General features: G+C 36.1%; 1 protein-coding gene across 1 annotated transcript in view; it reads right to left on the reverse strand.

Moving 5' to 3' along the window:
* Positions 1–5103: 5103 nt before the first annotated feature.
* The window catches only part of LOC107581502 (ras-specific guanine nucleotide-releasing factor RalGPS1-like), a 97142-nt gene continuing 87101 nt past the window's right edge, over positions 5104–15144 (reverse strand). The window contains exons 10-14 of the mRNA XM_016267080.1: positions 13787–13857; positions 13379–13520; positions 8885–9006; positions 7328–7419; positions 5104–5384 (exon numbers count right to left, since the gene is read on the reverse strand). Coding sequence (XP_016122566.1) covers positions 5355–5384; positions 7328–7419; positions 8885–9006; positions 13379–13520; positions 13787–13857 — 457 coding nt within the window. The 3' untranslated portion in view covers positions 5104–5354. The remainder of the gene's footprint in view (positions 5385–7327; positions 7420–8884; positions 9007–13378; positions 13521–13786; positions 13858–15144) is intronic.

Genomic DNA, 15144 nt, shown 5'->3' on the forward strand with positions numbered 1-15144 from the left:
GCACTAAGCTCACTCTTTTGTTATTCATTTCGCTCAGCACTTTCTGCTGGATATGAACATTGGAGAACAGATGTTGTACTTTAGACAGTGCCACCTGTCTAATAGCCTCCAGCTTCATGGTCAGTGGCAGTGGACATTTATCAATCAGGTCCAGCCTGCATGTGAACTCTGACAGGATGATGTCGACTTGCTCTTATATATATACATACACACACATGCATACATATATATATACGCACATACATACATATATATACACACACATACATGTATATAATCTGTATTTAAGCTCAGAGTGATCTCAAAGTAAAAAGAGGTGCTAAAGTCTGATTTTGTGGTGGCTGTGCTTTAAAATTAATTTATCATCATAATCTTAATTCAAGTGAAGAAGGATTTTGAAAGTGTGACAGTAATCAGTGTTGAGTAATACTGTAAGGTTAAACATGTCTGCTTTAAATGTTTCAAAATGATTAACAGTTGAAAACTTTCGTTAGAAATTTAAAAGTAATCTAATAAAGTAATTGAGATAATTACACTTTTAAACAGGGTAACTTGTCATTTGTAACCGATTACATTTCCAAAGTAACCGTAACCAACCAGTTTTGGTTTTCATTGACTTCCATTATATAAAGAAGAAAAAAACAGATCTTGATACATTTTTTTTTTTTTTTTTTTTTTTAAATATGTTGATATTTTCCAAAATATCTTGAAGGACATGAGGGTAAGTACATTGTAGGATTAACATTTTTGTTTAAACTACCCCTTTAAAGGCATAATTTACCCAAAATATGACAATTTTATCATCATTTACTCACCCAAACGCCATTCCAAAGCTCCTCTGTTGAACACACAAAAAGTTTTTTTTGTTGTCGTTTTTGAAGAATGTGGGCAATAGCCATTGACATACATAGTAGAGAATAAATACAATGTAAATCAATGGCTACCAGCAACTGTTTGGATACCCAACATTATTCAAAAATATCTTTTGTGTTTAGCAGAAGAAAGAAGTTCATACAGGTTTGGAACAAATTGAGAGTGAGTAAATGATGACAGAATTTCCATTTTTGCATGAACTATCACTAACCCTTCTTTATCCAAAAACGAAAAACCTGTCATCAATACTTATCCTCAGTGTGAGTCATGCTCTTCCAAACTTTCATTCCTTTCTTTCTTCCTGCCTAATTGTCTGAAATGCAACACAACTGAATTGAAAGCCAGAACATAACATAAAAAAAAGAAAAGATTTTTAGTGAATGACTAATTTGTCGATTCCTCACAAAAAACTCTTATGACTTCACAGGACTCTGTGACTGTGTTGTCTGCTGTAGTCACCACCCTCTGCCCTAGCATTAGCCTGGGGAATTGTAGCAAAACTCCTTGTGTTCTACACAAAAAAAATCTGTAGTGTTTACTGCAAAACAAATCCTATCTAGTGAAGCCCTTTTTTGTGTAAAATGTAGCTTTTTCACAACAAAGGATTTCAAAAACATTCTGTCCTTAATATGTATATTCCTTGAGCAGTAGTTTGCTGTACACTGTAAATGCAGCTAAAAATACCCACTGAAAGACAAAGGATCACACATTTAAAAGTGGAGCAGCACATCACTTATTTTACTTTAACAGTAGAGACTACAGAGTTGTACCACTAGCTTAGCTGTGCAAGCAACACACAGATGATGTTCAGAATCAAATATAGCATACTGCTTGTAGTATATACACTGCTTATATTGTATACAGTGCATATGAGTAATATGGTACATTGCTGTCACATGACCTCAGTGTTTCATACTTAATTAGAAAAAGTAAAAACCAAAAACTCTGATCAAAGATATATTAAAAGTCATGATGATTACTTTGCGGATGCCTTGCTGTAATTACATTCATATGCAATTCTGAACAAAGCCACATCCTCAGCCAAAAGAAGACACGGGGACCACTGGATTAAAAAACATACAACCAAAAGTGTTTATTAGTTTTGTCCTGTCTGGAACCCAGGAGCACATCTCTCAGTTCAAAGGTCATAGCGCTACCCTGGGTCATGGGTCCCAGCCGGCGTGGGGTCAGACAGGGAGGTTATAAGGTGGGTGGGAGCAAGTGACGCAGGATGGCACAGAGTGAGATGTGCACGCACACACACACACAAATTCATTTCTTAAACAACTCATTACAAATCTGTATCATTCCGTTGTAATACACCACCACATAAAACAAGTGATGCAGTGAAGTTCGAACAGCTAAAGAAAGCGGCAGAGAAGATGAGAAGTCCATCTGTCAATATCATGTGTATGTGTATGATATCATATGCACTGTACATATAAAGACAGTGAAACCGAATAATACAAAGTATGTTGTAGATGTAGAGAATCTCATTGAAAAGACTGAACATAACACATTAACTGTAAAGGAAAAAAAGACAAACCAGCAACAACAAAAATAACATTTATCATTACTGTAGTTAAGGGGAAAAAAATGCATCATGGACAATTTCATTCATCACCGCTATTTCATTATTGTTCACAAAGAGAGAGAGAGAGATGTAGTGTGAAATAATAAACAACTGGAACAAAAACAATCCAAAAAGGTCCAAAAATGCATTAAATAACAGAGGCAGCTTAATCACATTTCCCACCGTTCTTCTGTCTCCATTTATTAACCATACACAGTTTCTTGCTCTTACTATTCCATAACGTCAACCCTCATCCGAATGTTTTAGAGAAATAAACCTAGAAAATGCCACAGAACCAACAGTATCATAATATACTTTGGTCCAAGTCTCTGACAAGATGCATAACTCATTTCAGTAAAATGTCTGGCTTGATGTTCCCCTACGTTTATTAAGAAAAATTCCCATTTCAACAACTTTCTCCTTTAAATCTTGGTGCCAAGTTCATGTGGTTGGTCAAGACCTTCTGAAACTTCTCTGCCTGTGCTTTCACAACAGCTCAAAAATGACGATCCAGCCTTACGGGACTTTCACAGCTTGAACCAAAATAACATTCACGTTCATTTATCATATAAACACTTTGTCGATAGTGTTTTTCGAGTGTCTCATTTTGCTGATTGACTCCCATAGCGTTTTTTCCCCCTCATCTTTTATGTGGCAGAGCTTCAGATAGCTTTTTTACAACCCAAAGTGCTAACACCTGATATTAAAGGCTCAGAAGAATACAAACGCATGTAAACAAAAACTACCCCAGATCAGCTAACCTGTCACAACCAGCATTTCTCAAATGTCTCAATATGGACACCCCATTTCCTATAAAATCCTCCCTTTTAGATTAAAGACACCTTACCAAAATATTGTTTTAAGAAGACAAGCAATGCAAGATGGCCAGTTTCCCATCCTCTACCTCAGCATCCAATCATCTCCACTCAAATCCCACACAAAAACACCACAAAGCAAATGGCGATAACTTGTTACTGAAGTCATGCCGAGTATATACCAGTTGCCAACTCCTCCATTACCGTTTATTCATGTAAATTTAATTTATTATTGTCGGTCAAACAAAAACGCCACAGCACCTCGACACTCTGGAAGAAGTTTCTTGCAATCATCATCCAAGCAAAGTTGGATTCATGTCCTTTATTACCCAAGATCTTCCCATTTGAAAAACGACTGACATTCCACACGACTGGAAACAATAGAGCTGAGCCTGGAAAAATACAGAAGAACAGGGGGATCTAGTGAAATCGAAAGATAAAGACGGACCAATCTAATCGAACCTCTGGCGGAATAAGGCCTCCTGCTCCGTTATGCCTCAGAACTAACATCTCTTGTTCCCAATAGAAACTGATAAAGCTGTTCTCTAAATGAGCAAACAAGAACCTTTATGGCTCAATGAGAAGAAAACATCCCACTAAAGCCAAGTCGAGGTGGCGTTACTTTCAAAATGAAAATTACAAAATCAGACATAACATGTTAATGTAACAGACAATTAAAATAGACATGTGCAACTATCCCAGTAATACTGAAATAAAATAATAAAATAAAACCACATTGATGCAGAGAAAACACAAGCAGTGCCTTATCTCCTGCTCCGATTCCCACCATTCCCACTATTCCATTGGAAAACCACTGGTAGGGGGAAAAAAACTAAATATAACGGGACTAAATACAAGTTTGAGGATGTAAACCAACTGACGTCTGCGCTCACTAACATTCACAGCTTGAAAAGTGTGTTTATGTAGGTGTGTCCTCATAGACAACTCAAAAAGCGAAAACAAACCATTCTTTTACTGTTTGACTGAACCTGTGTAAACCGGTGTGCTTATTGCAGATGTTTTGAAGCTGTACGCGTCTTACCATAAAGGAGTGGCTTCAAACATCTTGTTGTTCCTGCTTGATGTGCTCTTCCATTCTCAATCTTTTCTTCCTACACACCCTGGTTTTGAACATCTTGGGTGCCTTCAAGCAAAACAAGCATGTTTTTGTGTGTGTGTGTGTGTGTTTGTGTTGATATGAGCTAAAAAGAAGGTTGGAGAATCCATAAAAGAGCACAGAAGTTGAATAGAAACATTCAGAAGATAAAAGAGTTTCTCTTCATCTGGAATTCGTCGAGTATCGGAGCCCTTTCTGGTTGCGTTTTAATAAATGAGGGACTTCCATTTGCTGCAGTTGAACCTGTTTGTGGAAAATCTTGTGTCATGCTTGCATTAGCCTAACTCAAGTGTGTGAAGACGCAATCAATGTCTTGTACAGAGCTGGAGAGTTTCCTGGGTGTGTTTGGTCGATGAAGGAGGAGCGCTGATTAGGTTTACAACCATAAAACTCAAGCAACAAACAAGGTAAAGAAGGTGTAAACAAACTTCGGAGGTCCATGAAGAGTCCTTCAAGAAGAGCCAAAGAAGAATCCAAGTTCCTCGCTTGCTCGGAATTGGATGGAAGATGCAGGAAGTGTAAATAAAATGTAAAAGGAAGAAGGAATCAGGTCAAACCAGCGGAGGGAACACCGTTGCTGCTGGGGGCGTCACGTCGCTCTCTCTTTCACACACACATACACACACACACACACACACACACACACACACACACACTCTGCTTGTTAAGGCAGTGGTGCTCGAGGAGTTTGCTGACTCTCTCTTTCACACACACACACATACATACACACACACACACACACACACACACACACACACACTCTGCTTGTTAAGGCAGTGGTGCTCGAGGAGTTTGCTGTGGGGTTCAGGCTGGGTGATGGCAGTGGAAAAGCTCCAACGCACACAAAACACGAGTCATTTGCTCTTTTATTCGTCTCTGTCCTCTCCTCCTTCCCCAGCGATCTTCATATTCCTCTGCTCTCCTGTCATCCAGCCGCTCATGAGCTCTCCATGTGTTTGATTCGCCCTGGTCTCACTCATTCGAAAGACATTAGATTCGCTGGGACCTGAAATGGAAAAAGAGAAAGTGACAATGAGAAAATCTGAAAGTGATATGTCTGATTTCACAGGATCCTGTACTGATCTCTACTAGGCTATTCTATTCTAGTTGAGATGGTGAATACTCTGGAGAAAGTTTGTAGATAAAAGTTCCATGAGGTCCTATCATTAAATGTCTATCCCAGCAAAAGTCCAAGGGCTTGAAATATATTATAATTAATGATAGAATTAATGATAAGTGTTTGAGTGCGATCAAAATATGCACCAGCTAGCTATTTTATACCAGCAAATGTATAAAATGTATACATTTAATTAAAAATGAAAGATTTATATAAAGATTTCTTTCAAATAAATGCTCTCTCTTCATCAAAATATCCTGGGAAAAAAATGTATCACTGTTTTCACAAAACTATTAAACAGCATAACTGTTTTCAACATTAATAAGAATAATACATGTTTCTTGCAAATCAGCATATTAGAATGATACTGAAAATTCAGTTTAGCATCACATCAATAAATTACATTTGAATAAACATTAAAACAGAAAACAGTTATTTTGTAATATATAATATGTGACCCTGGAGCACAAAACCGGTCTTAAGTCGCTGGGGTATATTTGTAGCAATAGCAAAAATACATTGTATGGGTCAAAATTATTGACTTTTCTTTTATGCCAAAAATCATTAGGATATTAAGTAAAGATCATGTTCCATAAAGATATTTGGTAAATTTCCTACTGTAAATATATTAAAACTTAATTTTTGATTAGTAATATGCATTGCTAAGAACTTCATTTGGACGACTTTAAAGGTGAATTTCTCAACATTTTGATTTTTTTTTTGCACCCTCAGATTCCAGATTTTCAAATAGTTGTATCTCAGTCAAATATTGTCCTATCATAACACACCATACATCAATAGATATCTTATTTATTGTGTATATATTATGTATAAATCTCAATTTCGAAAAATTTACCCGTATGACTGGTTTTGTGGTCCAGGGTCACATTTCACAGAATATTTGTATAATATTTATAATCCTTTCATAATATTTATTTATAATATTTTATGTTATTATTTATGTTGTATTCATTGTATTTGGTGTAAATGTATGTTTAAGTTTAATTTAGTACTTCAAAATGAATTCATTAATGAAATAAATAAATTACACACTCAGGTTTGTTTTTATGGTTTATGGGGACTCTCCATAGGCGTAATGGTTTTTATACTGTACAAACCGTATTTTCTATTGCCCTACACCAACCCTACCCCTAAACCTACCCCTCACAGGAAACTTTCTGCATTTTTACATTTTCAAAAAAACTCATTCTGAATGATTTATAAGCCTTTTGAATTACAGGGACACTGAAAATGTCCTCATAAAGCACCTTCTCGTTGTAATACCTATGTCATACCCATGTTATTATACAAATTTGTGTCCTCATAAACCACATAAACATGCACACACACACACACACACACAAATATCATGAACTTCATGATGAAGTGTCTAGTAAAAATCAAGCACTAGAGGGCAGTGTCATTGCTCAGTTTAATGAAGACCTAAGCACCTGATGATGGAACATGGTTTTGTAGGTCAGTCTGACCCATGTACTTGGAAACAAGAGGTTTCAAAACGCCATTAAGTGAAATGTTTTTCATTTAATAGATCCCACTGCAACAGTCCGTAATTTGCTGCTTCAAAACAGAAGGTTAGAGCAAAATGTTCCCACGTTTATTGAACCCAAAGGATTTCAACACAATAACATCTCCCGAGGAGCAATTAACATCTACAATTTAGCTTAGAAATGCAGCCTTCGCATGGAAACGCTCTCAACATTAAGTGCACACCGAAGGGCACTGAATGGTTTATATGGTGCATTTTCTCTACAAAGAACACTGTGAGATAAAAACATTCTGAGCTGACTAAATAAAAAAACACACACACTCACCTGTTGCCTGTTGCTTTGACAAGCTGCACTCAAGTGTTTGAACCACAGCAGAGCATTCATTCTGTTCCCTGCCTGGAACTTATACGAGTTTCCTGATGGCACACACACACACACAAAGAATAATTGCAGAAAATTGCATATTATCATATACTAATTCTCAGTATCGACTGAACAGATGTTTTGTAACAGGCTTTATTTCAGTGATAGGCAGGGCTGGGAGGGTTACTTTTAAAATATATTCCGTTACAGTTACAAATTACTTCATTAAAAAAGTATTCAGTAACGTAATCCAAGTACCACAATATAAAAGTAATGTAATCTGATTACTTTTGGATTACTTCAAGTTACATATGTTAAGTCAAAAAAGCAATACCTAAGTACTTTTATTCAACTATGACTTTAAAACGAATAAAAACTATAGTAAAAACTATTTGAAACTGTTAAAAGTCGTGTCTTGTTTCACCATCTAGATATTACAGCCCGTATATTTATATAAAAGGCTATGCAGACATCTAATGGCTATACAGTTTAGTAATACAGTTTTATTTGTATTATTATTTTTTTATTTCTTTAACGTACAAGTAAAAATAAATATAGTTTATACACAACATTAAACAATTTACACCATATACATATTAGTCTATTTTAAAATAAGCCTACTTGTCGAAATGTGTGTGAAATGCTATGATCTTTCTTTATTTCATTGACTGATCCATGGTGTTGGGACTCTCATGTTAATTTCTACATTTTCCAGCTCATTTTCCGCTAGAAAACTTACACACAACTGCAGTCATGCACACCATGGAATTTTAAATCACTAACAAACACTCAATTTTAGCTAACATGATGATTTCCATGCTAGTCGTACCTGCAAATGTTCAAGTTGTTTGAGTAGCCTTTGTTAAAGTCTTCATGCATAGCTTACACTGTACAACTGTTATTTCCTTTACCCTCTTTGAAAACTATTATTATCGACAACCTGCCTGTTCTGTCTGAGGGCCGTATATTTACCACAGGTACCGCCTGCTCTGAGCATCGTTATGCACATGCTTGAGGTTTAAAGCATGTGTGCAGCGCATGCATAACAGTCCTGAGCACAAGCTGAACCGGTGGTCAATAAGAATAAAGCGCAGATATGCTGTTCTAAATGGACGTCAGGAACGGGATATTGTTAGACCGCCCACTCCCGTTCAAATTACACCAGTTACCGACCGCTACTGCATTTTATTCGGGAATTTAATGCACGGAATGGAGACCTCTACTATGCAGCGCTAAATATATAGCGCTATGTCAAAATACCAATTTATTTAATTTTAAATGTAACAAATGTAATCCTGATAGTATTCCCATTTTTTACAAAATGTAACTGTAATCTGAATACTTAGTTTTTTGATGTGACTGTAACGGATTACAGTTACTAGATTTTTGTATACTGATTACGTAACGCCGTTACATGTATTCCGTTACTCCCCAACTCTGGTGATAGGTCATGTCGCTTTGATCAAAACTTGTGATTGGTTGCTGTCCGAGTACAAGGCTTGTGATTGGCTGTCTCACCATGCTCAGAGTCAGTCAGCAGGAAGATGTCGGGATGCTCCGGGTCGTCTGCCATCATGGCCATTAAGCCCAAAACAGAAACACTTTTGCTGGCGGTAGACTTGAACTGTGAAAAATACAGTCAAAATATTCAAATGCTTCTAATCTTTCTTAATATAAACATTTTAATTACAAATTATATTAATGGAATTATAATTTGTATAGACATTCATTTAACTTGAAATACTACAACTATTATTATTATTAATAACGAAAATTAGTCAAAACATTAAAACGTGTCTAATAATATTTTTGTATTTTAATAAACATTTACATTTTAATAAACTTTTTAATTACAAATATCAATTTGTATAAAGCGGTTTCATTTTATTATTATTAAAATGCTTCTAATCAAATGATATTAAATAGCATTGTAAATCTTTTTATTATTATTATTATACTGAAAATAAAATAACTGGAAGTTAGGGTCAACATATTAAATGCTTCTAATCAAATTTTTTATTTAATATAATTATTTAATTACTAATTACATCAAATGACATTACAATTTTTAAAGAAATATATTTATATTGAAAAAATATTATTATTACTACTACTACCACTACTTCCTTTTGTTATTATTATTATTTAATTAATTAATTTGAAAAATGAAAATCAATTGAACTGCTATAATATAAATATATTCACATACAGCTTGGCTTCATTCTTGTGCACAATCCTGAACACACGTGTATCACAAGTGTCAGCGTAAGCAAGTAGCTGTGTGTGTATAAACATCTGTTAGTGTATGTGTATTGGATAGTGACATGTGCATCTCATTAACACTGATAATGTGTGACAGCTCATGATGTCATCCATCTCATTATCCAACAGCTGCCTTCATTCAGCACTGAAGCCTGATTAATCAGCCATTCGGCATGCTGTTGTTAGCATCCTTCCTGGCTCCTCTACTCCTCCAGGACAGCATCACATCTCTACAAACGCCACCCAAGGCTTTCTGTCTGATTGAGTCCATTCAGTGTAACTGTTCCTGGCTCACAGGATCCCTGTCTCTCTCAAACTCTCCTGCTGGACGGTCTCCCATCAGTGTCATACTGAAGTGATTATGTGATGACGCATCGGGCTGCAGGACACAGTGACGCTCTCTTCCTCTCCCGTGAAGAGTGTCATCATTTCATCAGCTTCAGATGGACCTCCCGTGGACTGTACAAAGCATACTGTACTCTAAAAATCAGCCAGTTCAAATCTCACAGAGGTGGGAATGAGGGTGCTCGGGTTTTTATTAGTCCAAAGTGGGACTAAGAAAAGATTTATGTTAGAACACCACTTTTTACATTTTACGTTGTCACCATATTTTTAAATAATTAATATTGGTTCTCAGAAGAACCTACGGGTTTTTTTTTTACTGTATTACATAAAATTGACTGTAGAAAAAGAATAGAAAAAGTAGTGCAATCATTTTTTTCGTGAAAGAAAGATAAAAAATAGATGTATTTTTTATTTAGCAGGGACATATTAAATTGATCAAGTGTGACAATAAATACATTTATAAATATTTAAAAATGTTTGTATTTGAAACTAATGCTGTTCATTTGAACGTTCTATTGATCAAAGAATCCTGAAATTAAAAAAAACGTATCACGGTTTCCACAAAAATATTAAGCAGCACAACTGTTTTTAACATTGATGATAATAATAATAATAAATTTTTTGAGTATTTGCGGTCAGAGGAAAGCACAGGCAGCTGAGGGTCACAGAACACACTCTTCTCTGCCAAAAAACACACATTCTAGTGCAAAGGTCCTTTTACATTCACATGCTGAAGCTTGTTTTAGCCCAGGTGTTTAATTATGGGAAACTAGAGTCTCAAAGCAGGTTTATGTCACACTTGAGATTGTCAACGCATTATAAACAATCAATTACAGATTAATCAAAAGCTGTCTTGGAGAAAAGTGATTGTGTTAAGTTAATGATGATGAAGAGAAGCGTTGGAAGAGTCTCTGTTCAGGAGGGTTGGTGGGAAGCGGGAAGGGTTACGTTAGATTCCAGCATGTTCCATGATGACATGCTGTGTTCGTATGTACTCAAGCATGTGGTCATGTATGTGCGTGTATAACTGTCCTTGACGGGGTTTGCAAGTGGGAATGACCTATTACCAATTCACCTGCTTACTGTGAACTGTTTCAAAACAATTTAATGTGGACATTCGATAACCTTTTCACTTTTATTTTGCCTCAGTCACAACTTTTTTGGAATGTGTTTCAGCTGTTAAAAACTAAATTTGTTCATATTTACAAAATACATTTACGTTGGTCAGTGAAAACTTTGTAAATCTTTTATTTGTATATATTTTTTTTCAATTAAATAAAAGTTAAAGAGAATGACCAAATCACAGATTCTTGACTTTATTGCATTTTACAAAACGTCCCAACTTCTCTGGAATTGGGGTTGTATATAAGGCAGATCTTTTTCAGGAAGTTTCTGCTTTATGCTAGAGTGTTTCAATGAATTGTACTAATGAAACAAAGCTAGCAAAGCAGTGAGGTGAGGTGAAAGACATGAGAAACAAGTCATTCAGATTTGTAGCCTGAATGGAAAATCGACTGCGAGGAACAGAACTAAATTCCAGTCAATGCCAAATTGTACTGCTGCTGTTAAGGTGTCAGACAAAACACTGAAAATAAATGGCACTTGCCAATAATATCGTACATAAGTATGATTTTGGCTTATTCCAACTCCGGTCTTGACCTTTTTGACTAACAATAAATAATAGGGCTGTGTATTACCAGCAAAGTCACGATACGATAGGCATCCCGATACAGAGGCCACGATACAGGACTGCACTGAATTTCACCTCAGCAAAATTTAGTAAAACAGCTGTTTATTAAACACTGCATACTATAGAGCCATTTCTAACTATTGGCAGAGCAAGCAGCTGAGCTGACCTCTGCATTATGAAGGGCCTCCTGAACTGTACCACAGTACAATATAGGTAATGGCATATGTTTCATATTTCCATTGGGCACTCCCCACCAGGTACAATATTATGATTGCTTGCATCTTGTTTTTAAGCCCATAAACAATAATGTACTCATTCTAATAAATTTATATTGTAATGTACTCATATTAATATATTTAAAAAATCATCTTAACATTGCTGGTAGGTTATCATTGCACAAATTAACGCACTCTCTACATAAAAAAAAAAAAAGAGAAGCGTTCTAAACTAATGCGCTGTCTTCACTGTATCCAACGCACACACACACTCAGTCACTCACACAGATCACGTTGCGCATGCGCACAGACATCCAGCAACAAGTTTTTTAGCGCTGCCCCACAATTTTATCTTAATCGCTCAAGAGCTACGTTATCTTTCTCAACAAGGAGCTGGTAACATTGTTTCTAAAGAAATTAAACACACAGCTTCACTATTAATAGAGAAACGTGGCAAAACGGTGGTAATTCATACATACACAGCCACTCTCTCTCTCTCATAAATAAACACTTGATGAATCACACTTTTCTGAGAATAGAACACAGTGGAGATCGTTAAACTGCAAGTTTACCGGTGTTTTCAGAAAGCAAGTGCGTTTATCCACAGTGGAGTGAGAGCTCGTGCGCACATGGTTGCCAGGTTGACAAAGATAAGTAGCACGCTTTTCAAATATTTCCGTATTGTGCAAGTGTGAAGCTCTGTTTCGGGGATTACGTCTCTTTATATCAGGCAACCCAGTTGTGTTCCTCTACGGCCAGATTAAACCTTGTTGTAGCCTAGCTATAGCCTATATCATGCCCTATTAATTATTTTTTAGAAACCTCACACTTTTCTACTCCATTTTAAATGGTGTGCTTGTATTCAAATTAAGCGCGGTCCACTGCAGCGCACGTGCCACAATATCGATACAGGCCTAGCTCGTATAGTCAAATAAACAACATCATAATTTTGACATAATTCTGTTGAATTTATGTTAATTAAATTGTAGTAAAACTATTTTCAATAATTAACGTCCTTTTTAAATATCAATCATTCATAATAATTTGCAAAGAAAAAATTCCAACAATCCTTAAAACTGGGACTTTCAAGATGAACATCTTATTTTTTAAATACATTTTTATCTGTTTAAGTAAAACAAAACAAAATAATAAACTAAAATTGATTGTCAGTCTCAGGAATATGAGCTCTCCATATATAGATTTAAAGCACCTTGTTTCACTGACTAGTAAATGAAACCTCATTTAAATAACACCGCATTTAAAATAAATAAATAAATACACATGCATATTTCTGAGCACCAAATTTCACTAACCATTTGTTTTAAAATGTATATCTTTGTAATTTATATATTTTACTTATTCGTGTTAAGTGCCAATTGTTTCCACAAATTTAATATAAACACAAAGAATGACTAAAGGTACTGAAGTAGACAGAATAAACTCAGACACAAAGGAGTGGGTGATGTATACAAATGACCGGAGGATAGGAATCAAACGCACTTGTAGCCGAGGCTGTGGCACTTCCTGTGTCCGTAGGTGATGAGGTTCCGGGGTGAAGGTGGCGTCGGCGGGACTTTAGGCAGGGCACCTTCAGCAACATTACCACGACGACCACATAACGGTGACGCAGATGTGTCTGGACCTGTGTCACAAAAACAGCGAACACACTAATCATTAACAAGAACGTGTGACATTGAAGGTCTTCAGCTTTAGGGAGGGAAAATCTGAACCACTGGAACTTCACTGTGGCCAGAGCAAACCCAGCATGACGCAACATAAATAAAATCCAAACGCCTGACAAAATGCTGTCACATCATGGCTGCATCTGGTTAGGATAACAACTCAGAAGAGATGTATGGCACGACGCCTGGTTAGCGTCAGTGTGTGTGGGCCGCATGCGTTTCTCACCTGTGAGGTCCTCTCTAGAGGCAGTGGTGCGAGGTGTGCTGGTAGCTGGTGGCTCGATCTTTAGGGACAACCTGATACACATACAAACATGAGTCTCAGTTACAAACTAAAATACTTACACTAAAAACATAACATACACTACTGGTCAGAAGTTTGGAATAATAAAGATTTTTTTTTTGTGTGTGAAAGAAGTCTCATACTCCCCAAGGCTGCATTTATTTGATTAAAAATACAGTAAAAACAGTAATATTGTGAAATATTACTACACCTTGTCCTAACTACGAGCGACAAGATTCCAGTGACAAATAGCACAGTTCGCATTGAGTTCGCAGTTTTAACGTAAATGTGTGCTTTCATTTATTTTCGAGATCTGACGTAAACTATCTGTTGTTGCTTTCACTATGGCTATAAATGCCATGCAAAATGATTTTCAAACTAACATTAGACAATTTTGGGATTTAATAAAGCACATAATAAGTACCTGAGATCAGAGGCGGACTTAACCATTAGGCAAAGATAGGCGACCGCCTTGGGCCCCCAAAAGCCAAGGGCCCCCTAAAATGCTTTTCATATGCGAGATGCACGTTCAGTGCGGAGGCACAAGTGGTTGCTGTGGTGTTCATTACCACGGCAGCCATCTGTGCGTCCGCGTTGAACGTGCTTCTTAGCAAAAGTAGGGCGATGTAGAAAATGGGGACGGAATCCCGGAATCTATTCATAAAAACGTAATTTACTGTGTAACGCGGAATGTGACGGAATGAACGGCGCAGACGCGCATTTCGTTTGCTAGTTTGCTATTTAAGCACGCGCAACGCTCGCGGTTGTCTTCTGTAGTAGCTAAATAGTATTTTTGCCATTTGATATTCACATACACTAGTCCATATCGTGGTTTGATTGAAGCGTACTGAATTGCATTTAATTTATTCATTCAATATTTGACGAATTCCGTGACATTGCTCGTTACACAGTAAACGTCTCTTGTGTAGGCCTAGCATTTTTAATGTACAAAAAAATAAAGGGTTTGTTTAATTTTCATTGGAATAAAAGATAGATTAATGTTTTCGCCTTCATTTGATTACCAGAAAAATGAAAATACACAACACAGAATTTCAAAAAAAAAAAAAGTAAAATAAAATTTTAACTTCATAGGGCCCTATTATTGTATACAAATTAATAAATTAAGTTGTTTTTATGAATTCAATTAATTAGATATTTTTTTGATTAAACCATTAAAATGGAATACAGAAAAATAAAAAAAAGAAAGCGCAGAATTTGGGCCCTAAGAATGTAATTTTTGTTAAACTTTTAATAAGCCTAAATTGCTGTTAAATTAAACAAGTTTCATGATTTTAATTAAT

Source organism: Sinocyclocheilus grahami, unplaced genomic scaffold (assembly GCF_001515645.1).
Source record: "Sinocyclocheilus grahami isolate Dianchi unplaced genomic scaffold, SAMN03320097.WGS_v1.1 scaffold35.1, whole genome shotgun sequence".
Classification (NCBI taxonomy): Eukaryota; Metazoa; Chordata; class Actinopteri; order Cypriniformes; family Cyprinidae; genus Sinocyclocheilus; species Sinocyclocheilus grahami.